At 33.9% G+C, this 23,025-nt stretch overlaps 2 protein-coding genes across 3 annotated transcripts; both read left to right on the top strand.

The window, feature by feature from the left end:
* The first annotated feature begins 260 nt into the window (after window positions 1-260).
* On the top strand, window positions 261-12,066 carry LOC120349899. The gene is made up of 6 exons (XM_039421299.1): window positions 261-279; window positions 2,066-2,904; window positions 3,693-3,789; window positions 3,932-4,033; window positions 5,004-5,162; window positions 11,826-12,066. Exons 2-6 carry the CDS (start codon window positions 2,195-2,197, stop codon window positions 11,877-11,879), a joined length of 1,122 nt encoding a protein of 373 aa, XP_039277233.1. The 5' UTR covers window positions 261-279; window positions 2,066-2,194; the 3' UTR covers window positions 11,880-12,066.
* A 347-nt stretch (window positions 12,067-12,413) lies between these two features.
* On the top strand, window positions 12,414-23,006 carry LOC111048717 (adenosine kinase). 2 transcript variants are annotated; one of them, XR_005570496.1, is made up of 4 exons: window positions 12,415-12,978; window positions 17,612-17,782; window positions 19,260-19,424; window positions 22,077-23,006. XR_005570496.1 is itself a non-coding variant. In XM_022334697.2 (3 exons), exons 1-3 carry the CDS (start codon window positions 12,818-12,820, stop codon window positions 22,858-22,860), a joined length of 1,116 nt encoding a protein of 371 aa, XP_022190389.2. In that variant the 5' UTR covers window positions 12,414-12,817; the 3' UTR covers window positions 22,861-23,006. The 2 variants fall into 2 exon arrangements, 1 of the variants encoding a protein (XP_022190389.2); XM_022334697.2 differs by lacking the exon at window positions 19,260-19,424 and having other exon boundaries at window positions 12,414-12,978.
* Window positions 23,007-23,025: the final 19 nt, after the last annotated feature.

The following is a 23,025-nucleotide window of genomic DNA, read 5'->3' on the forward strand; positions in this document are numbered from 1 at the left end:
GCTAAGTACGATGATCGAGATCTGAGCGCGAGCTTGCCACGTGCTCCATTGTTATCGGCGGGAGCTTGGCTAGTTCGTTGCGCGCGAACCGGAATCGCGCGACCTACTATCATCTTGCGTAGGCCTACTGCTCGCGTTCCGTTTGTGTGTCGCGCAGAGCGTATAAGTATTCACGCACCTTTACGGCAAATTTAGGCATTGAGGAATTTTTTTACAATAATTGAACACATTTTATTATTTTCCAATTTCATAGTTTGACCTGTTGTTCAATCTGAGGAGGTAGGTATGCCTAATTCCTTAAAAAAATGATATTCCGAAGCACTATCACCTACTAGCTCTTAGTATTTAGAACTGTACTGATAACTGGAGAAGCCTGACAATAATATTGCAGACGAAAATATAGTTTATTTTCGTCAAAAATCACTGGGAAGTGATTGATAGCCCATTTTTGATGATTTCAGCCAATTATATGAACGTCAAATCACAGCTGTAGTAGATTACACCGTAATTATATACTCTTCATAACAGGTCTTGTCCAAAAATAATAATCGTTTGTTCCCCTGTAATTTACGTCGCTAATTGTTGTTTTTCCTCTACAGTCAAAGAAGAGCAAACTCTGAGTAATTATTGCGAAAAATATGTTTCAGATGAGAGAATATGGTATGGCAAACTGACAAAGTTGATATTTTGAGTACCATAATGATTCTCTTGGGCAATGATGGAAGGGGTAGAATCGTAGAATGATGATGGTTTGGAAAAGTTTTAAAAGGGTCGCATTTTTCAGGGAACTTGCATTACTCTGATATCGGAATCAGCAAAGCCAACAGGGCTGTTGATTGCTTTAAGGGTTATAAGATTCATGGTAGGATATCTATTCCACGCTATTGGCTCTCTATTATACTGTATTATTTTTTGTGTCTGTATCTGTTGAACTTTAACTATCATCATATTCTTGTAGAAATACTTGTAGGCTATATTTAGTGCGAGATTGAATCACTGAGTGCTATTCATTATCGAGCAGGTTGTAAAGGGAGGGTTCTTGAAAATAATCTTAATAAAAATATTTCTACAATAAACGTATCAAATAATAGTTATCAATTTTTTATACTATATTTTTCGATTTTTAATAATTATCGATTTAATTCATTGATGATATTTATTTCTTTAACAGTTATGCGGACTACACTCAAACTATATTGTGTTTATTCAAATGAATAGCTTAATTACACACTGGCCACGCTCACTTGATGTCGGTTAATTTCCGGAAAATGTTTGTTAAATCTATATATTGTTTTTTGAGGTGGAAATAAAATTCATTTTCATTCAATGCTGTTTTTGAATCAATGACACAATTTCAAATGGATTTTTTCATTACGGAAAAGGATCACATAGATTTCCTATTATTCAATGAATGTTTAGTAGGTATTAGATTTAATATAATAATAAATGGATTTTCATATATTCAATAATTTAATAACATAAACTTCACAATGTCTAATATAAGACATTTATTTAATGGATTTACATAAATTTGATTAATGAATTAGGCTATATCAAGGTCTATAAATACCTTTGGGCTATATGTCATTCATATTACAGTCGAAATTTTGCTTCTTTTATTATTTCTCTCAAATATTGTATCTCTCTGTTAAATTACCTTATAATATATAACTGTGAACTTACTGCTGGCGAACAATTTTATCTTTATGCTAGGAGTGACATTTTGTAAGGGCCAAAACTTGGTGAAGCGGCGAAAGTATAGGGTAGGTAGCGGAGAAGATATCTGAGAGTGCCAAATGTTATTGATGTGCTCAAAGCGGCAAAGGTAGGGTAGAGTAGAAAGGAGCTGAGATTTTAGATACACGCATTACTTCACAATACTCATACTGTCAACGTCAACCATCTTCTCCACTTCCAGCCACCTTCGCCTCTCCACCATGTTTTTGGCCCTGATGGAATAAATCAAATTATGTAATCCAGAGACCAGAACAGCCTGTTTATTCTATGAGAGTAATATGCCAGAATAATTTATCATTCGGTTATTGACTGATTATTTTTGCACCAGGACCAGCAGCCAGACAGCCTAGAAAAGTCGGTGTCAGCAATAATCAGCACACTGCAATTGTTCAATCTACAGCCGCCCGCCAAAACTGCAACACTATGCGCAAAACTGCTGCAGTCAACTGCTGTCTACATGATCACGCAGTCGTTGGCAGTCATGTTGTTTGGCTGGAAGCAGTGGACCTTCGCTTCCCGAGTGGCTGCTATGGAGAACCTCACCTACTCCTTCGGATTCTTCTCAATATCCACTGACCTGTTTCTCATGGCCAATCGTACCTCCGACCTCATAACCATGATACGATCCAACTACTATGTGTTCGATATCGAACACTATAAGGGTTATTCAGTCCGTGAGCGAAAGATGGAGCTGATAAAAACGACGGATACAGCTACTGTGAAAGGAGTTGTCATGATTGAGAAGATCTTGAGATGCTTGTTTGTCGGATACATGACTCTGCCAGCGGTCAGCATTGTTTTCTATTATTTTCAACTGTCAAAAATCGAGGATCTGCGACTGCCGTTCATCATATTCGTACCGAAACTGTATCCGATAACGCTGACCTTCTCTACAATCCACCAGTATCTGTTTGCGACTGGCCTCAATATTGTCTATCTGTTCTATTCGGCTATTATAACTATAACCGTGTTCAAAATTATGCTGTTGTCAGTCAATAATGTTCTCACCGAAATGAAACTGTTTCATTTGAATTTTGAGGAGATTGACATGCTTCTTGAGGCGAAGAGAGAGAGAGGTTTCCAGGAGATGGAAACTGGAGAAAGGATTGATGGAGGATTGAAAAGGATAATGAGACATGTGGTGGAGCATCATAAGGTGATTTTCAGGTGAGTTTACAGAACATGGAAAATGTTCACACATATTCTGAATGGGCAGTAAATATCTCTTTCAAAAAGCCTCAACAAATTTTTAACTTCAGAAAGTTTGTTTTTGCTTCGATTATTAATAACATTAAAAAAAATTACCTGAAGAATTCAATAAATTTTTTAATGAATTACGAACACTTATGATAAGCTTACAGCTTATCAATTTTGTTGTAAGAAAAAATGCATTCTAAATGCAATCACATTGAAGATATACAAGATAAATTGTAAAATGGTAAATGGTTTATTTATTATATTTATGAATATAATGGGTAAATTAGGATTGATATTAATTTAGTTTTTGAATCATCAATTTTCTGATTTTGAATAGTATTATTGCTATGGCTCTACAATCTTCAATCGATACTTTTGAACAAATAGTTTCATACCACTAATAATTTTCCATGTTTATCAATAATAATGATTATAAAGAATCATATAAGATTTATCTGTAGAGAAACATGAGTACCTAGTCCGATATATTATTATATTTCATTCCCTCAATTTTATTTAATCAAATTATTTGTATAGGTATTATAATAAAACACCGGTAGTTCAATATAATACAAAATCGGTTATTCATTTTATTTATTTGATAATTTTCCTTTACGGTACACAATTTATTTTTCATTGTAACTTCCACGGGAGTTTGGTTTATTAGACTACCGGTACCTACACATCTATTTCTAAATAATGTAGTTCTCCAATCAAAACATTACCCAATTCAATGAGCTTACTGAATTTATTTGCAGAAAGGTCGGTATCTTGAACTCGGGCCTGAAGTTTCGACTGTTCTACTTCAACACATTTTCTTGTCTACAAATTTGCTTATCGATCTTCAGCTTCATGGTAAGCAGTTATCCTATAAGATTAATTAATGAATCAAGTATACATAAATAAATAGATCAATGGACTACAAAATTATATTGAAAAAATAGGATGATAAAAATTATGCTACATAACACTCTTCTAAGTATCAATTTGTTTGCAGAAAGGAGAGTTGACATTCAAGATAAAACACGGAATAGTGATTTTTGGAGTGGTGATGAATTGTTTCTTCATTTGTGATCTGGGGCAGAAACTGCAGGATGAGGTGAGTCATTACTCATCACTTATCAATAATATACAAGCTACCTATCTATATTGTGATTGGTGGAATCTAGCTAGTCAGTGTGTCTAATTGATTTAATCTAGATTCTAGAATAACCATTATATTTATTTCGTTATAGCAATTGACAAGTGAATCTATAAATCAATAAAATCATGCATTATAAATGCAATAACTAGAACTGCATTCTGATTGATTGATAGTGACAATCTTAAATTAATTGGAAGAGAATATACTTAGTGGTTGATAGATTGAATCGTTACGGTATGAATAATTCTATAAAAAAGTTAACGCAGTTCTAACTGTGTAAAAAGGTTTTTGATTTTTTCATGTTTGTTACTGGGCTAACACCTCTAAAGGAATTCAACTCAAATTCCTGATTTATGCTTTTATGATTTTCATAATGATATTTCATGTGATAGCAATGTATCCCACACTAAAGGCCCTTCCCCTTAGACGCTCAATAATGACAGTTTAGACCAGGTTGAATCATGTACGGTGGTTTAGACTCGCACCGCGTATGTGAAACATTATAATATATTATGAATGTGACCATAGATTTTGATTAAATCCTAGATCAAGCTAAACTTTTGCTATTGATGCTAAACTCCAACTGTCACTGTTTAAACTTATTCAATAGCTCATGGACTATTGTGTTAGTTATTACAAGGTTCATAGCTAGAACAGCATCAATGGATCATGATGGGATTATAGATAAGGGTGCACTCAACTATTTTGTTATATGGAACACGATTAAAGAAAATAAAAATACTCATCAAGATGTAACTTTTGTCTATGTGATTAAGATTCAAATATTTTGTCTCCTAGTCTCTTAAGGAGAGATTTCAATTGTATGAAATAATTAAATTTTACTCTAAAACATAGGATTGTCCTCAATTGGAATCCAATCTGATTATCTTTGTTTGACCTTGATTTCTCTGCTCTAATGCTGCAGGGCGAACAAATCAGAAACAACCTTATCTATGGCTGCAATTGGTTGAATAAACCCAACTGGATGAATAAGGTCCTACTCTTCATGATGATTCAGAATAATAAACTACCAAAACTCGGATTATTCAATGTCTTTACACTGAACAGGAATAACTTGAGAGTGGTAAGAGTAATAACATTTCTATTAAATTCTGATTCTTATTGAGGCAGTGCCTATAGCTACTAAAATGCAGAATTAATATTTCATTTTCAAGAAGTCTACTTTTGTAGCTTGATCTTATCGTACATTAGGTACCGGTACATGTTTTAGGAATACCGTACTTGATTAATTCTAATTGCAATTCTTGCTTCGTGGATTAACGTCAGTTAGGAAGTTTAATGGTGCATTATCTTGCATGGAGAAGGCTATACCATCTCTATAGTGAGATATAATGTCAGTGGAAATGATAGGACAAAATAGCTGCCTTGTACCTTTTTCATAATCTTTTACTGTACCGGTAGTCATCCAAGTCTCGATATTGTATATGATGATTTAATTTTGAGTTGATATGAGTAGTGATGATTCATGTTAATAATGATTATAATATTATCTCAAATATAAGAGTCACCAAAGAATAATATATATATATTATAATTTCAATTTATAACATATTAGCCAAGGAAATGTATCTTTTTATAATTCAATAATGCTTTTTCATAATTTAATTGAGATTGAACATTCAGTTCCAGTTTATAGTAGCTTATCATATTTCTCCATAGCCTACAAAAATTTGGCAACTGTGGAGTTGAAGTTGAAAAATCTGGTGTGGCGCACTCACACAACTTTCCTTGCCGTTATGGAAATTGATCACCTGACGCTAGTGTTCTCGCGCATCTCAAGTCTACTATTTAAAGATATGAGACAGCTGGTGATAGGTCAATAACCTGGAGACACACGAGGTCTGCTACCTATCTCTTCGTAGTGAATGATTTAATAGAACCAACAGTTGCCAACATTTGCAATAATTGCAAATAATTAAATTATTTAATAATCACATTTTCTCGAATTTCAAGCTAATTTTCAATTTTAGGTGGAAATTTTACTAGACATTAATTACAGAGATTTTCATGCTCAATCTTTTCCACTTGAATTTTTTTGTTTAAATTGTATATGAAGGCTGAAATCTAAAATCAAACTTTGCATAAATAGGGCAAAGCTCCTGAAATTTTTACAGATATAGGACTTGTTGCAGTTGATAGAGCTTATCAATGACTATTTCAGGTATGAATTTGATCAAAATCGTTAGAGCCTTTTTCGAGAAAATTGCGAAAAACCCTGTTTTTGACAACATTTTCGCCATTTCAGCCGCCATCTTGGATTGCAATTAATCGTAATTGTTCGTGTCGGATCCTTATAGTGTAAGGACCTTACGTTCCAAATTTCAAGTCATTCCGTTAACTGGGAGATGAGATATCGTGTACACAGACGCACATACACTCATACACACACACACACACACACACACACAACACACACACACACACACACACACACACACACACACACACACACACACAACACACACACACACACACACACAGACCAATACCCAAAAACCACTTTTTCGGACTCAGGGGACCTTGAAACGTATAGAAATTTAGAAATTGGGGAACCTTAATTTTTTCAGAAAGCAATACTTTCCTTACCTTATGGTAATAGGGCAAGGAAAGTAAAAAAGTAAAGCTATCTGCTTTGTCTAATGACGGACAAGGATAGGAGAATATGAATGTCAAGTGCTGACTTTATAGCATGTATCTCATTATAAGCCACCAAAACTCGGATTATTCAATGTCTTTACACTGAACAGGAATAACTTGAGAGTGGTAAGAGTAATAACATTTCTATTAAATTCTGATTCTTATTGAGGCAGTGCCTATAGCTACTAAAATGCAGAATTAATATTTCATTTTCAAGAAGTCTACTTTTGTAGCTTGATCTTATCGTACATTAGGTACCGGTACATGTTTTAGGAATACCGTACTTGATTAATTCTAATTGCAATTCTTGCTTCGTGGATTAACGTCAGTTAGGAAGTTTAATGGTGCATTATCTTGCATGGAGAAGGCTATACCATCTCTATAGTGAGATATAATGTCAGTGGAAATGATAGGACAAAATAGCTGCCTTGTACCTTTTTCATAATCTTTTACTGTACCGGTAGTCATCCAAGTCTCGATATTGTATATGATGATTTAATTTTTGAGTTGATATGAGTAGTGATGATTCATGTTAATAATGATTATAATATTATCTCAAATATAAGAGTCACCAAAGAATAATAATATATTATAATGTCAATTTATAACATATTAGCCAAGGAAATGTATCTTTTTATAATTCAATAATGCTTTTTCATAATTTAATTGAGATTGAACATTCAGTTCCAGTTTATAGTAGCTTATCATATTTCTCCATAGCCTACAAAAATTTGGCAACTGTGGAGTTGAAGTTGAAAAATCTGGTGTGGCGCACTCACACAACTTTCCTTGCCGTTATGGAAATTGATCACCTGACGCTAGTGTTCTCGCGCATCTCAAGTCTACTATTTAAAGATATGAGACAGCTGGTGATAGGTCAATAACCTGGAGACACACGAGGTCTGCTACCTATCTCTTCGTAGTGAATGATTTAATAGAACCAACAGTTGCCAACATTTGCAATAATTGCAAATAATTAAATTATTTAATAATCACATTTTCTCGAATTTCAAGCTAATTTTCAATTTAGGTGGAAATTTTACTAGACATTAATTACAGAGATTTTCATGCTCAATCTTTTCCACTTGAATTTTTTTGTTTAAATTGTATATGAAGGCTGAAATCTAAAATCAAACTTTGCATAAATAGGGCAAAGCTCCTGAAATTTTACAGATATAGGACTTGTTGCAGTTGATAGAGCTTATCAATGACTATTTCAGGTATGAATTTGATCAAAATCGTTAGAGCCTTTTTCGAGAAAATTGCGAAAAACCCTGTTTTTGACAACATTTTCGCCATTTCAGCCGCCATCTTGGATTGCAATTAATCGTAATTGTTCGTGTCGGATCCTTATAGTGTAAGGACCTTACGTTCCAAATTTCAAGTCATTCCGTTAACTGGGAGATGAGATATCGTGTACACAGACGCACATACACTCATACACACACACACACACACACACACACACACACACACACACACACACACACACACACACACACACACACACACACAGACCAATACCCAAAAACCACTTTTTCGGACTCAATGGACCTTGAAACGTATAGAAATTTAGAAATTGGGGAACCTTAATTTTTTTCAGAAAGCAATACTTTCCTTACCTTATGGTAATAGGGCAAGGAAAGTAAAAAAGTAAAGCTATCTGCTTTGTCTAATGACGGACAAGGATAGGAGAATATGAATGTCAAGTGCTGACTTTATAGCATGTATCTCATTATAAGCCACAGTGGATGATCATCCACTCATCTTCATTGATCGTTCTAATTGAATTGAAAATCTGTTGGTTTGATGAGTTAAACATTATCAAGATAGATTGATGGTCACACCTCACAAATCTTATATTTTGCTGGGATTACCTGTAAAAATATTTGGGGAAATATTTTTATCAATCTATTGTGAATGTTAGCTCAAGATTAATAGTAGTTCTGTGAACAGTAGACCTCACGCAGTATTCTCATCCACAAGTACCTGAATGAAACTATAGACCTTATGGAAAAACAGCAATAGACTGGCTTCTCCATACATCTGTGTAATCACTTGTCAGCTGATTTATGATGAATGATTCTATAGTCAGATTTTTACTCTTATATTGGCTTATGAAGGAGGCTCATTCTTCCTTTAATTGACCGAGCGAAGTGAGGTCTGAGATTCAAGTCGACGGTTTGGCATTTCTCTTAATGTTTAAATGTTCAAATGTTTATATGTTGCGCATTTACAGCAAAACGCGGTATATATTTCGCACTTAGAGCAGAAAATGAGATTTTTCCGGCTCGAAATTGGTTTTCAAGTCCGAGGCCATAGGCCAAGGACTAGAAAAGATTGAGAGCCGGAAAAACATTTTTGCCCATAGTGCGAACAATATCAGCTGGTATTGCTGACAAAATAAAGAATACTCGTTATTGTACCTATCTCTTGATTTTAGTGGTAGAAGATTCGCAGTCAGGATTTCAGATTCTTTTAAAATTTCACTTGGAATATCATGGGCGTCATCATCTTCAAACATTTTTGAAAATTCGAAATGCGCTAATCAACAATAAATAATTGAATAAAAATGGTTTCAAAGCGAATGCTGGATTAGTTTGATTCGAAATTCGAACTGAAATAATGGTGACTTCAGATGAAGAAAATTGACACTCGCCCAATCTAGTGGATTAACTACAGACTTCCATGTTAGTGGCTGGAAAGAGTATTCTTTCCAGCCTAGGCCAGAAAGAAACCTGTTTCTTACATCAGACAAGAGTCGTCTGCAAACAAGGTCTTTCAGATCTACATAGGGACTGGAAAACAGCTGCTTTCTGTGCAGTGTGGCGAAATAGTATATTTCGCACCTAGAGCAGAAAATGAGATTTTTCTGGCTCGAAATCAGTTTTCAAGTCCGAGGCTGTAGGCCAAGGACTAGAAAAGATTGAGAGCCGGAAAAACATTTTTGCCTGTGGTGCGAACACTATTTTTTGCCACACACAAAAATGAACAATAAATATATGAGAATAGTTGTTTACTAAGCACTTCCGAAAGCAGAAGTGGAAGGTGATAGCTCTAGCAAATCTGAGGTAATCTAAATATCAGGAAATTGTCCAAGTATTTTTATTTTTTATTCTGATTTGTCTAAATAACCTAAAAGATGATGTTCAATTATGTGGGAGGTTGAGTTTATATTTTTTTATTCTTTCAAATGACAATAAGATGATATTATTATAAATGTTCTAATTATTGAATAATGAACACAAATAATGAAAAGTTTTTTGATCACCTTTCTTAGTTCCATGTTAGTGGCTGGAAAGGGAACTCTTTCTGGCCTAGGCCGGAAAGAAACCTGTTCTGACGTCAGACGAGAGTTGTCTGCAAACAATGTCTTTCAGATCTACATAGGGACTAGAAAACAGCTGCTTTCTGTGCAGTGTGGCGATAATAGATTTTCATGAAATTTGACAGGTATGTTCCTTTTTGAATTGTGCATCGACTTATATACAAGGTTCTTTGAAATTTTGCATTCCAAGGATAATATAAAAGGAAAAAGGAGCCTCCTTCATATGCCAATATGGGAGTAAAAATCAGACTTTAGAATTATTCATCATAAATCAGCTGTTGAGTGGATTATAAATTGCATGTCATGACGCATGCAATTCAATATCTCAATGTAACTTGGTAAAAAATGAGCAGTTGTGTAGACTATTAATTTCATGCCTTACTGAATGCAATTGTTATGCACTATTAAATGAACTATTGATTGCCTGCAATAACGCATGCAATTAATAACTAAAATAACATAGTATTGTCCCTCGAACTTTCTCTGCTTTGAACTTGGGCTGACCTGTTGCCAGTATGTATTGAAGGAGATTAGCTTTTGATGTTAGCATTCTTGATACACCAACCCGAACAGCCATTAGCCGTTTTAACACCGATATCTCGCCGACACGACATACAGACAGGATTTACTCTGATGGACAGTATAAGAGGAGGCAACGGTTGATAACTGTGCGAGTTCACAGAACTACTAGTACTGTTCACAGAACTACTAGTACTAGTAGTTCTGTGAACAGTACTAGTAGTTCTGTGAACAGTAGACCTCGCGCAGTTATAACAACGTCTCAAACCATAAGCACAACCACACTGATACACTAACTATTTATTTGATCAGATCGCGCTAACACAAGATTTAATTATCATATAATGCTTTCCGGAATTTAGCGCGAGAAAACCAGAAGACATCTATAGTGAGATCCACGTTATAATGACAGTGGATTGAGATGGGAGAATAGCGTTGCCGATTCTCTGCCTTGATTAATTATCTTTCTACATTGTCAAAAACAGATTTGGCATCGTTGTGGAGCAAGAAAAGGATAGTACTACCTGCTTTGTCGAATAATAGACAAGGATAGCAACACCAAAGTTGATCAAATACTGTCATTATAACGTGGACCTCACTATAGGCGCCCAGACAAGCTGTTATAAGTTCTTTGCATCCTATTTAATAGTGCATAAAAATTGCATTCAATGAGGCATGCAATTTATAGTCTACACAGCGGTTGATTTTTTACCAAGTCAAATTGAAATATTGAATTGCATGCTTCATGACATGCAATTTATAATCAACTCGACAGCTGATTTATGATGAATAATATTCTATAGACTGATTTTTACTCTAATATTGACGTATGAAGGAGGCTCCTTTTTCCTTTTATATTATCCTTGAAATGCAAAATTTCCAAAAACCTTGTATATACATCGACGCACAATTTAAAAAGGAACATACCACCTGTCAAATTTCATGAAAATCTATTACCGTTGACTTGAAACTTAGACCTCACTTCGCTCAGTCAATTAATATGATTATTTGTTTTAAAAATAATCTATCAATTTTATTCTAATATTGTATATTTTGAGTGATTAATAATATTATCTTTTGATACCACTAGAACGAAAAACTATTCCAGTAAAGTTTTGAGGTATTGATTGCACTTAAAACAAGACCAGATACAGTAGCTCTGTAATCGGAAAAAAATCATAAATAATCCAAATGTGTAAAGCTCTTGAAACACTTTATATTATTTCCTCTTCATTGTTTCAGATTGTGCAAGGAGCTTACTCCTACTTCAATCTTCTGAAAAATATTTCCAATTGATTTCAAACAAATTTCTTCATTTACCGTAAGGACATTGATGATTGATTGTTGGAATATGAGATTGATATTTATATATTTATGGTATGATACCTAGAAAAGAATATTATCAACTTGGCTGGAGCTGTATTGTAGAGATCGTCATAATGCAAGAATAATATCTATCGGAATAAAATGACTTCTGATTGGTTTACAAGCTTTTTCTTGATGATTTATACACCATAAATTGGAACCACGTGTAACAGCAATACCATTCTAAGAGGGAATTTGATTATTTGTAGAAATTATTGATTTGAGAGCTTTGCCTACTTTATGAAGAGTCACAAATTGGAAAAAATCTTCTTGATATGGTCTCACTTGTGGTTATACCGATGGGAAAAGACTAAAGAGTTGGGTTTTATCAAGGTACCTAGAATTGGGTTTTATGTTTTAAATTACAAATTTCCAATTATCATTATTTTATAGAAATAGGACTTTTGTCATTGTAGTTCACATATCACTCACCTGGAGCGCTGAATGTGAGCGCTGCGCTGGCTCCGACATTACATTATTTTATAGAAGTTTCTCTCTATATTTTTGTCTTGAAAAACTTAACCTCAAAGGCATTTCGACGTGAGATAACCTCACTATATTCAATAGTTTATTATTATTTTCAAGTAAATGTTTAGTTTGCCGCAAACTTAATATTTTATTCAAACTAAACTCTACACTTTCTGCAATATGTTTTAAATAATGGTAACTTGTAATTTAAACAGGCAGGCAAGGAGGCAAGATGTTCTTTCTCAAGTACAGTAACTTGAGTTATTAACTTAGTGGTGTTTCAAAAAAGATACACTTGGAATTAATTATCAATTCTTTAGTGTTATATATTAGATTTCTTATCTAATACAACTTTTATTTGAAACTAAAACTAATAATATTGAGTAAGTTAAAGCTTATAAATGGATGCATGCCCAGTTTTAGCTGCATTGGGAAATCCCCTCTACGATATGAGTGTTCAAGTAGAAAATGACTATTTTATTGAAAAGTATGGATTGAATCGTGATGGACAGCTGGAAATAGACTCTACCACCTTGGAAGTTATTTCTTCCGATATAAAAAAGTGAGTTACTAGTCATTAGGCCTATAGATAGATCCACTTATGGTATATTAATTAGGATAACCTGGACCTATAAATCATTGATTCCTCATTGAAGAAAATATTCAGATTCATGCAAAGCTAGTCAATTCAATTTTTCATCAATTTGTGACTAGCCTTAGTAACAGGCGCGGATACTGGACTCCGACCCGTGGGGGGGGGGGGTTGCGATAAGGTGGTTGTCCGGGGGACCCACTCCAGTTTGACTCAACCACAATCTTTTATTTATTTTTTGCCTTTAATTTTTTTTTTTTTTGTTCTTTCATGCTGATTTATGAGCTTATAGAGCTTTAAATCTCCATTTTCATTTATAATTTTACAATTCTACGCATTCCCTCACGACTGTTGCAGCAGCTATATACTGTTGAGTGTGAAATCTGCAGTTTTGCAACAATAGACCAATCGACCAAAGGATTTGGAGAGAATGTTTTAAATACAATTTTCGACTTTGCAGCTTTGTTGGGACCATTTAGGATGTGAACTTATTGAAAGTCCCCATCCTACACTTTGTGCTTAAGTGATAAGGGTGCTTAAATGATGCATTTTTCAATTTTTTTCCTTACATGCTTATATCTTGGAAACAATACGTTCAACCCAACCCAACAATACGTTCAACCGTTTAACCTAACGCAAGATATAAGCATGTAAGAAAAAAATTGAAGAATGCAAAATTTCAATCACCCTCATCCATTTACCACAAGGGGTAGGGATGGATATGTACTTTTGATATGTTCACCTCCTAACTAATCTTAATCTAAGCTGCAGAGTCAAAACTTGTGTTCAAAACATTACCTCCAAATTCCTTAGTCAACTGGTCTATTGTTGAAAAACTGATGATTTTGCACTCTACACAGCTGCACTTTAGCTGCTGCTACAGTCGTGGGGGAATGCGTAAAACTGTGGAATTATAGGCTACATTAAATTTGATTGTAAAGAATGCAACGCTCTAGAAACTTATAATCAGCATGTATTTTTCCCATCGATTTTTAAAAAGTTATAAGATCTAAAATATCAAAAACTTGGAGGCAAACATGATTATTTTCAAAAATATGACACCTTGAAGAGCGGATATCCCGAAAACTAATGAATATATGAAAAAATCTGTTCAATGATTATTGTAGAGAATTATATCAGCGATCGCCCCGATCTGGATCTTTATTTCTACTTTATTGATCTGGATCCCCCCCCCTGGATCCGCGCCTGCTTTGTAATGGTTAGTTTCTATGTTTAAACCTGATTAGGCTACCACAAATGTGTTTTTACATAGTCCAGTGAAATGGTTGTTTTTTAGGAAACAGCCCCGAAATAATTTTTCTTGTCGGTTTTATAAGTATTTTGGGGCGCTGAATTCGAATCTGTAGTTTGCTGATACGCCAGAGGGCGGTTTCACCCCTTAAAACCCCCCAAACCCTCAAATTATGGGAATTTTTCCATTTCATTTCGAAAACCTCGGAGATTCTAAAAAAAAATTCTTTTAGTCTTTAATTTTGTAGAGAATGTTTTTTTTTCAAAAACTCTGAGGTTTTCGAAATAAGATGGAAAAATTGAGGATTCTTGAGGTTTTTAGGGGTGAAGTCGCCCTCTGGCGTGTCAGCAAATTACAGATTCGAATTCAGCGCCTCAAAATGCATATAGGACCGACAAGTAAAAATCTTTCGGGGATGTTTCCTGAAAAAACGATCATTCAACTGGATGGCAGTTGATTGAAACGATTGGGATGGCACCATTTTCATGGTGCAAATGTGGTAGCTGTATGTGCGACTTGGTCAGTCGTGAGTGTGATAGGTGGACATTGCCTCGCCTGCCAGTGTTGTCATGAATTTTAATAAAATTATTGTTTGGAGTGTATGTAGCTGACTTCTCAAAAGCGCAGAGGAGTTGAGCACAAAAATATTGGCTGTACACGGTCAGTAGGCTATTTGAAACTTTTTGAACATTGGCTGACAATGATCCAGGTGTCATAAATATGTAATGATGTGCACCACCTTCCTTCAAAGGTAGATCGAATGTTCACACAACTACTTGTGTGGCACCAAAGCCCAATTCTATAGTTGATACGGCTGTAGCATGAATATGCAAGTAACAGGTAACTTTTTGGTACAATGCTATTCAACTTTAGCATTCGGTGAGACACCATGGAAAGCGACTTAGCAACAGTCGATTACAGACCATATTTATGTGTTGGTTCAATTAAGTGAGATATCTCCAGTCTCCAGTGAGCCAAGAAGCTTAACCTCACACTTGCCAAAGGAAAGTGGAATACGCTTTTTGGTGCATGGAACATCAATATTTCAGGTCTTGCATTCATTCATGGACAGCCCTCTTACCCTTCTGATGGCTGGCTTTCTCTAGCTGTTGAACAGACACGAGAATGGGGGGTAAATGGGGATCCGCATCCCCATTCATCATGTTTCCTCATGCTTGGAAAACATGATTAGTAAGTTGAAGAATTAACGTAATGAAGAATAACGTAATAATGAAGAATTGAAGTAAGTGGTAGGTGAATAAAAATACCTAATCCTAAGAAATCTATCAATGAAATCTTACTTTGAGTTTTCATAGAAAATTTTCAAGAATTAAAATTTGTAGCTTTTTGGCAAGTCTTGAAGACATTTCTGGATGGAACGCGCCTTAATTCACATACCTTAGAGAAACCATAAATAGTTTGTATGATCATACTTTCAATAATTGTCGACAAATACAAAAAATGATACTACAGTGAGATTCAAGTTCTAAAGTCAGCATCTGATTAATACTGGTGTTTCTATCCTTGTCTGACATTAGACAAAGCAGATTGCTCCATCCTGTTCCAACTCCACTCACTACCAAATTGCTTGTTGAAATATTTATGTACTACCACAATATTCAATCTCAATTGTGAAAATTCATTTTTATTAAATCATGGAAAGATAAATCTTTTTGACTAATCAAATATATTTGATAACAAATTATCATTATAACAAGAATCAACAATGAATATTGGATCAGATATTTGAGGATAGCTTGAATGACATCTATCTACTATAGTAGACGATACAGATGGAAAAATAACAACAATACCTTCCTATGACTGACGTGAATCTCACTGTAGGTCACAAGAGTAGTCGGTGTCGATGAAATTTCAACCTTGTTTTCATTTAGAACTCACTTAAACAGAAGTAGTTCTTTTCATTTTAATTAGAAAACTGCTTTACTAGAGAGGATAATGCATAGCGTTACCATCTTCATTACTAATGTTAGATAAAGTCCTTCACTTTGTTGTAGTCATAATCTGTTTCTTCAAGTACAAAGTCGACATTTACTCTCCCTTGTCCTGTAGGTCTTGAATCCTGATGCCTGGTGAGTCTTGACGTAAGGAGCGATATAGTGCTGCGCAAAGGCCTTACTAAATCAGATTATTTTTATAAGGCTTCTGTCAATAATGTATCAGCTCTTGATGTGCGATCGCACATATATGTGGCTAGCTTTCCAATCAAATATGTGTGTATCTGGTCAAAAATAAAGGATTTGAGGTTATGCGTATTCTCCTTTGAAATATTACACTCATTTTCTCCAAGCAATTCACAAATAAAATTAAATGCAAACCATAAACCTATCGAATTTGTAAATGTTGTCATTAACAAATAAAATTATTGTATTTATTTGTGTAATATTAGCGACTCCCACCCGAGCACAGGAGGTTTTAGGATGATTTTTTTAAATTTAGTATTTTGAATTACAATAAAGTCATTATAGTTATTTGTATATCTAGAGTAAAAAATACTGTTTTTTCCCTGAGGGAAAAAAACATTTTTCACTCATGATAGCCTATACACAACATTTTTCCTCCACCTACATTTTTACAAAAACTTCAAATAAAATAATTTTTAAAACGTACGTGACCAAACAATGTGTTACAACATAATCTAAAAAGTAAACAGAAACAGCTGGCTTGTAATTACAGTTCTCCGCCGACAGCGCTATTTGTCGGCAAAAGTTGTAACAACAATGGCCGCCACAACTACAGCTATGATGAAGTTCCCGTTTCAAATTTGATTAGCTAATGAGGAATATTCGTTGGCTGGTATTTTGAATAACATGGAATAAAAAAATTTACATTTTTTTAGTATTGTGATATGAAGTTTGTAATAATTTTAGCATACAAACATAAATTTCATATATTGATCAAATGTCTGGTTGAGGTATTGAATTTAGTTGGTTTAATGACTACTCTATATGCTTCCTCATCTGAGCTTAGACCTTCTTACCTATTTCAATGTAAGTTTTTAAAATAGAGATGCTTCACATGTTATTCAAATGGAGTCACTTTTCCTCCCTAGGGAGTTTTTCTGTTTCTTAGTTCTGAGAGCGAAAAAGTGACACTTTAGTATTGTGTTTCAGGGAGTAAAGTAAGTACTTTAGACAGAAAGTGGAGGAAAAGTTTTTTATTTGATTTGACACTCCCATGAGAATTATCAATCCGAATACCGTACTAATCCATTGAAATGTGGCATATTTTTGACAAAAATGTGAACTATAAACGGTTTTGGGGTTTTAATCTATGCTATCAAATTTCAGTATTCTGTATTAATTGTTCAACAATGTATTTCAATTTTAGGAAAGAATTGTCATTTAGCAGCAGTCCTGGAGGTACCTCTCAAAACACACTCCGTGTCTACCAATGGCTCACTGACCAACCGTTCAAAACTGTTATCTTTGGCTCAGTGGGAGATGATGAAAATGGCATACTATTGAAAGGCAAAGTCGAAGACGATTCTGTTGTTACCAGGTAATTCCTTATTTTAAATTTAATTATTAACTAAAAATCTACGTAATTGATAGACGTTATACAGAGTGAGATGTAAAATATAAAGTTATACAGAGTGGGGCATATATGTATGGGAACAGCTTAATATTCCTCTTACTAAGATAATTTGACTGAATGTTTGATTCGGGTCGGGATCCTATTTAATGTGAAAAAACTACTTTTCTGTGGCTTCAAAATTTTGATCCGCCATTTTGAATGTGTGCCGAGCACTGTTTTTAATTCAGGCCTTTTCCCAAGTTATAATAGGCCTGGAGCCATTTAATACGCAATAGGCTGTGAACGGCCATGACTTCGAGTTGCCCAGGATAGATATTTAAAAATTGAGGCTCCGAGTCGTCGAGGAATGTAGATTATGGAATTATCTTTAAAACTTGACCTTCCTGTCGCGACATAGAGTGCGATAAGGAGTAAAACAGCAATATATTATAATTATAACAAACTAATGATTTTGCAGTTACTATTTGTTCCTAAGGTTCTAGAAGCCACGCGACGATTGGTAAAATTGATTCCCTTCGCCCAATAGGAGACCTGTTTCTAAATAGAGTATGGGGCGATTCCCCAGCCGAGAGACCAGATTACGTTTCGGAGGACACTGCTAGGAGCACTACGAGAGTGAAGATGTAGTCATTTTGTTTTGCTATTTTTGGGCAAGTTTATATTAGATTGGTTAATGTAGGAGTTAGTTTTATTTTTATTAAAGTTTAAATTTTCTAGTAGTGCCATGTCCTGAAAAGTTTGATTGTGTTTCTTCATCATGTACGAATAATTGTTTCTTCAAATAACCGCTAAGGTACGTTAAATAAGGTTAATATATAATTTAGGGAATTTAATTAATTGAATCTTCCATTAGAGTATTGTATCAATAAAGCCTGTTCAAGTTGAAAAGTTCAAGTTGATAATATTGATTGAGAATAGTCCTTTTGATTTTATTAGTGATGGAAGATATATATCATTTAATATATCATTAATTATAATATATTATTATTATATTTTTTCTAAAGAAATACAGAAAGTAGAAAAGAAAGTTTTTAGTTATGTTACATTTGAGTTATTATTTCTAAAGATATATTATTGTAGAGAAATTGCTGAAAGTCAGGAAGATAGTCTTTAAATTGAAATGTAATTTTTAATATTATGTTGAGTTTGAGACTTGCTAAAGTTTTACTGTTTTCTGACTGTATTTTTTCAAGGCGTTAAAGCTTTTAACTGAACGCTAATTTATTAAATCATACCAGAACTTTTGAATTATTTATGAAGGAAGATCCATTAATTCCGATACAAAGAGTCAGTCGTTTAAAGATAAAAATCTATATAAAATGAGGATTCAAATAGAATGAGAGAATTTTAATAATTTGTAATCAATAGATAACTCCTGTTTTAGTCTTTGATGTATTGTAGAAAGAGTTAGAAATTAATGCTGTAATATATTTATTCACAGCGGTTCATTTGTGAGCCCAAACCACCAACTTCATGTACCACCCCTTTGGTTCCACAACTTTATGTAACACCGCATCAAGACACCCGTTCAGATGACAGGTCTAGGGACGTAAGATGTCGCCGTCAAGCCAAATTCAACCGGTAAAAGTTCACCGCCAAAAACAAGGTACTGTAACCTCAACGATAAAGCAACGTACAGACCAACGAAAGTGCAGTGTAGTGAAACAAAAGGTTTATTCAAGAATGTCAATCAAAAGTGGGGATTCGAAATTTATGAAATGTTACGAAACTTATGAATTACAAAACTTCATTATCGACGAAAATTGGGTTCAACGGGCTTTTCTTTCTTGAGTTTTGGCATTGAAATTGATTTGTTATTTTATGACTGAAATTGTTTGGTTTTGTGACGTATTGAGGGATAGTAATGCGCCCCCAAATCAGATGAAGAATGTCAACAAAGTAACATGAAATTGTTGTTTCCTTTGTCCGATTTTAGTAGCCAATGTTTATTGAAGTTGTATTTTTCAATTATTTCAAAGTGTAGTGTTAGTTAATAGTACAAAAACCCATTAAATCAGGCATGGCAAGATTAATTGAAGTTTTCTTGACTCTAGCCCGTTCACCTGCATGAATTAAGTATAGACTCAGATTCATTTCCTAGGTGTGCCGGCCTACTTTTAAAAATCTAAAAATTTTCTTCAAAATTATTTTTATTTTATTACCTTTATAAAGGCCAGGCACAAATGCAACGTTTTTTTGAATAGAAAAGTGGTTGGTTAAGTGATACATAATTTCGATACAGAATTTCAAGAGAAAATTAATGGCGAAAACCGCACATCGATATCTTAAATCGTTTCTAAGATATTCACATTCAAAGATACTAATGAATCATAAAAATGCAATGAATGAGTTTATGAATACATTGAAAATCTAAATGAAGGTATTCGTTGGCCTACTGGAATATTGTTTCTTCAAGAGGTCTAGACTACCTTAATTTGCGTATAAGTGAAACCTGTCGTAATAAATATTGGCCCCAAAAACCTTTGACCTAGTTCAACATGTTATACTGACACCACTACCAGAAGTTGAATCTGTAATTTATTTCTGTCAACAACTCTTTACGACAGTAGTTGTCAATACTACTTTATTTGCTCTTGATTATCCATTTTCTTTTCTTTTATTAATATAAGTTGTAAGTAAGATACTTAAATGTTGAAATTTTTCTACAGTTGGAATATTTTGCACCTGCAAATTATTAATATCAACAATAAAATAGTTGGAATTAGATTATGTTTGATCTTGAAAATGTAAACAGCAGGAAATATAATGTTGCCACATTAAAAACTTGAGTATTATTTTTCACAAAACTTTTAGTAAAGTATTTATTTATGGATAAGTTGGAAAGTAGAATCATTGAAAATAGTCATTTCAAAGATAAAATTGTTTACTGGTTTCGATATTTTGATATTATTTGCTTATGGGAAGGAAGTAACAGACAACTAGACAATTTTCTTTCCTATCTGAATGGATTACATCAGAGTATAAAATTCACTGTAGAGGTAGAACAGGATTGTGTATTGAATTTTCTAGATTCAAGAATAGATCATAGCACTGGTTTTCTATTTTCAGAAAACCAACCCATACTGATGTTATCATTCCTCTTCATTCTTGTCATCCTATTTCTCACAAACTTGCTGCTTTCAATAGCATGGTCTATAGAGCACTAACAATACCTATGAGCCATCATGATTTTGATATTGAGATCACTAAAATTAAACAGATAGCTGTCACAAATGGGTATGAAGAAAGTATGGTGGACAGATTATTGAGTAAAATTAATAGACAAATTTCAATCAATTCTAGCTTTGTAGGCTCAAACTGTGAGGAGAAGACTTGGATAACAATCCCATATTTAGGCCTTGTATCTGATAAGATAGGTAGGGAATTGAAGAGGAATGGATTTCATGTTGCTTTCAAGACAAAACCGATTTTAAATAGTCTATTTAGCTGGAGTAAAGACAAAATTGATATTTGGGATAAAAGTGGTGTGTACAAACTTAAATGTGATGCTTGTTATGTGGGTCAAACTGGTAGAAGTTTCAAAAGTAGAATTAAAGAACACATCAGAGATTGGAATAAACAAAATGGGGAATCTAACTTTGCAGAACATTTGATAACAAATAATCACAAGTTCACAGTTAAGGAAAATGTTGAGTTTCTGCATGTTAATAACAAAGGCAGATCTTTGAATATTCTAGAGGCTTTAGAAATAACAAGAGTAATTAAGGAAAATTCCCAGTATAGTTTAAATGACCAGATTCATTTCAACCAATACAATACTACGAATTTAGTTTTATCATAAAATTGTAAGCATACATTAGTCAATAGTTTTTTCCATTTACATATTTGTTTTATTATCTTTCACACTTGTTTTCTTGGTTCTTATTCTGTACTGAAAGTAAATTTTGTTATCATGGCGATTCTGTTTCTTTAGCCGCCATTTTGTCACACCGTTGAGTGGGAGGAGACTGTCTAGCTGGGCCAATGGCAGGCGTTCATGCCCTTGACCAATAGCATTACTCGCCTACTAGTATAAATTCTGCTGCTCTTGTATTTCGTTTTAGTTTATCAGAGATTGACAATGGTGTGATAACCGAAACCGGTCTTTCCAATTATCAATAAATCAGTGGTTTTTTGACAATTTCTTAGTCTTTTTCATTCAAATTATCATATTTTTAGATTCCTCAAACATTTGTTAAAAGGAAATTTCAATATCTTTCACAAGATTTCAAGAGTAATTTTTGAATTAATGTTTCAGGTACGCCAAAAACCCTGGAAAACCAACTGGAACCACGATTTGTTTTATAAATGGAGTAATAAGAACACTGATTGCCCACTTGGGAGCAGCCAAATCATACCCTATCAATGCGTTCTCAGTGCCTGAAAATCTATCAGTTTTTTCAAGATTACAAGTTCTCTACATAGAGGGATTCTTTGTTATGCATGACATTGAGACGGCAGTGAAAGCTGTATCATTGTGTTATCAAAATGGAATTTCGGTATCTTTTAATTTGAGTGGTGTTTATATATTAGAGAAATTCCACAAAGAAGTACTCTACTTGGTTACGCTAGCTGATATTGTAGTTGGTAATAGGTCAGAATACACTGCAGCTGCAAAATATTTCAACTGTAAAAATAATGAGGATCTGAAACAAGTCATGAGTGATCTGAAATCTTTAAAAATCCCTTCTCCAATCCAGGAGAAGTCTGATTACCCGTTAGACATTAAAAGAGAACTTAGGAACAAAATAGTAGCTGAAAATAGAAAGATATTACTAATGACTCAAGATAAGGATCCTGTAATGTGTCTGTACGGCAAAGATACATTTTTGAAAGTAGAAGTTGATAGAATTGAGGAAAGTCTTATCAAAGATACAACAGCCGCTGGAGATTCATTTTTTGCTGGATTCATAGCTGGAATAATTGCTGAAAAGAGTATTGCAGATAGCATTGAATTAGGGAATCGAACTGCTAGAATGATTATTCAGCAAATTGGATGTACTTTGCCTAGAAAGAATTCGGAGTATGAGTTAAGAGTTTAGTGACTACATTTCATACATGAGAAATCTTGTATTTGGGAATCTCATAGAAAGAAACTTTTATTACGAGCAATTATTATGAATTAGTGCAATAAATTTACCCTATTGGGATTATTTTGATGTTAAATAAATGGATCTGATCAAGAAAATTAATGGAAAATTCTTGCA

Source organism: Nilaparvata lugens, chromosome 2 (genome assembly GCF_014356525.2).
Source record: "Nilaparvata lugens isolate BPH chromosome 2, ASM1435652v1, whole genome shotgun sequence".
Classification (NCBI taxonomy): Eukaryota; Metazoa; Arthropoda; class Insecta; order Hemiptera; family Delphacidae; genus Nilaparvata; species Nilaparvata lugens.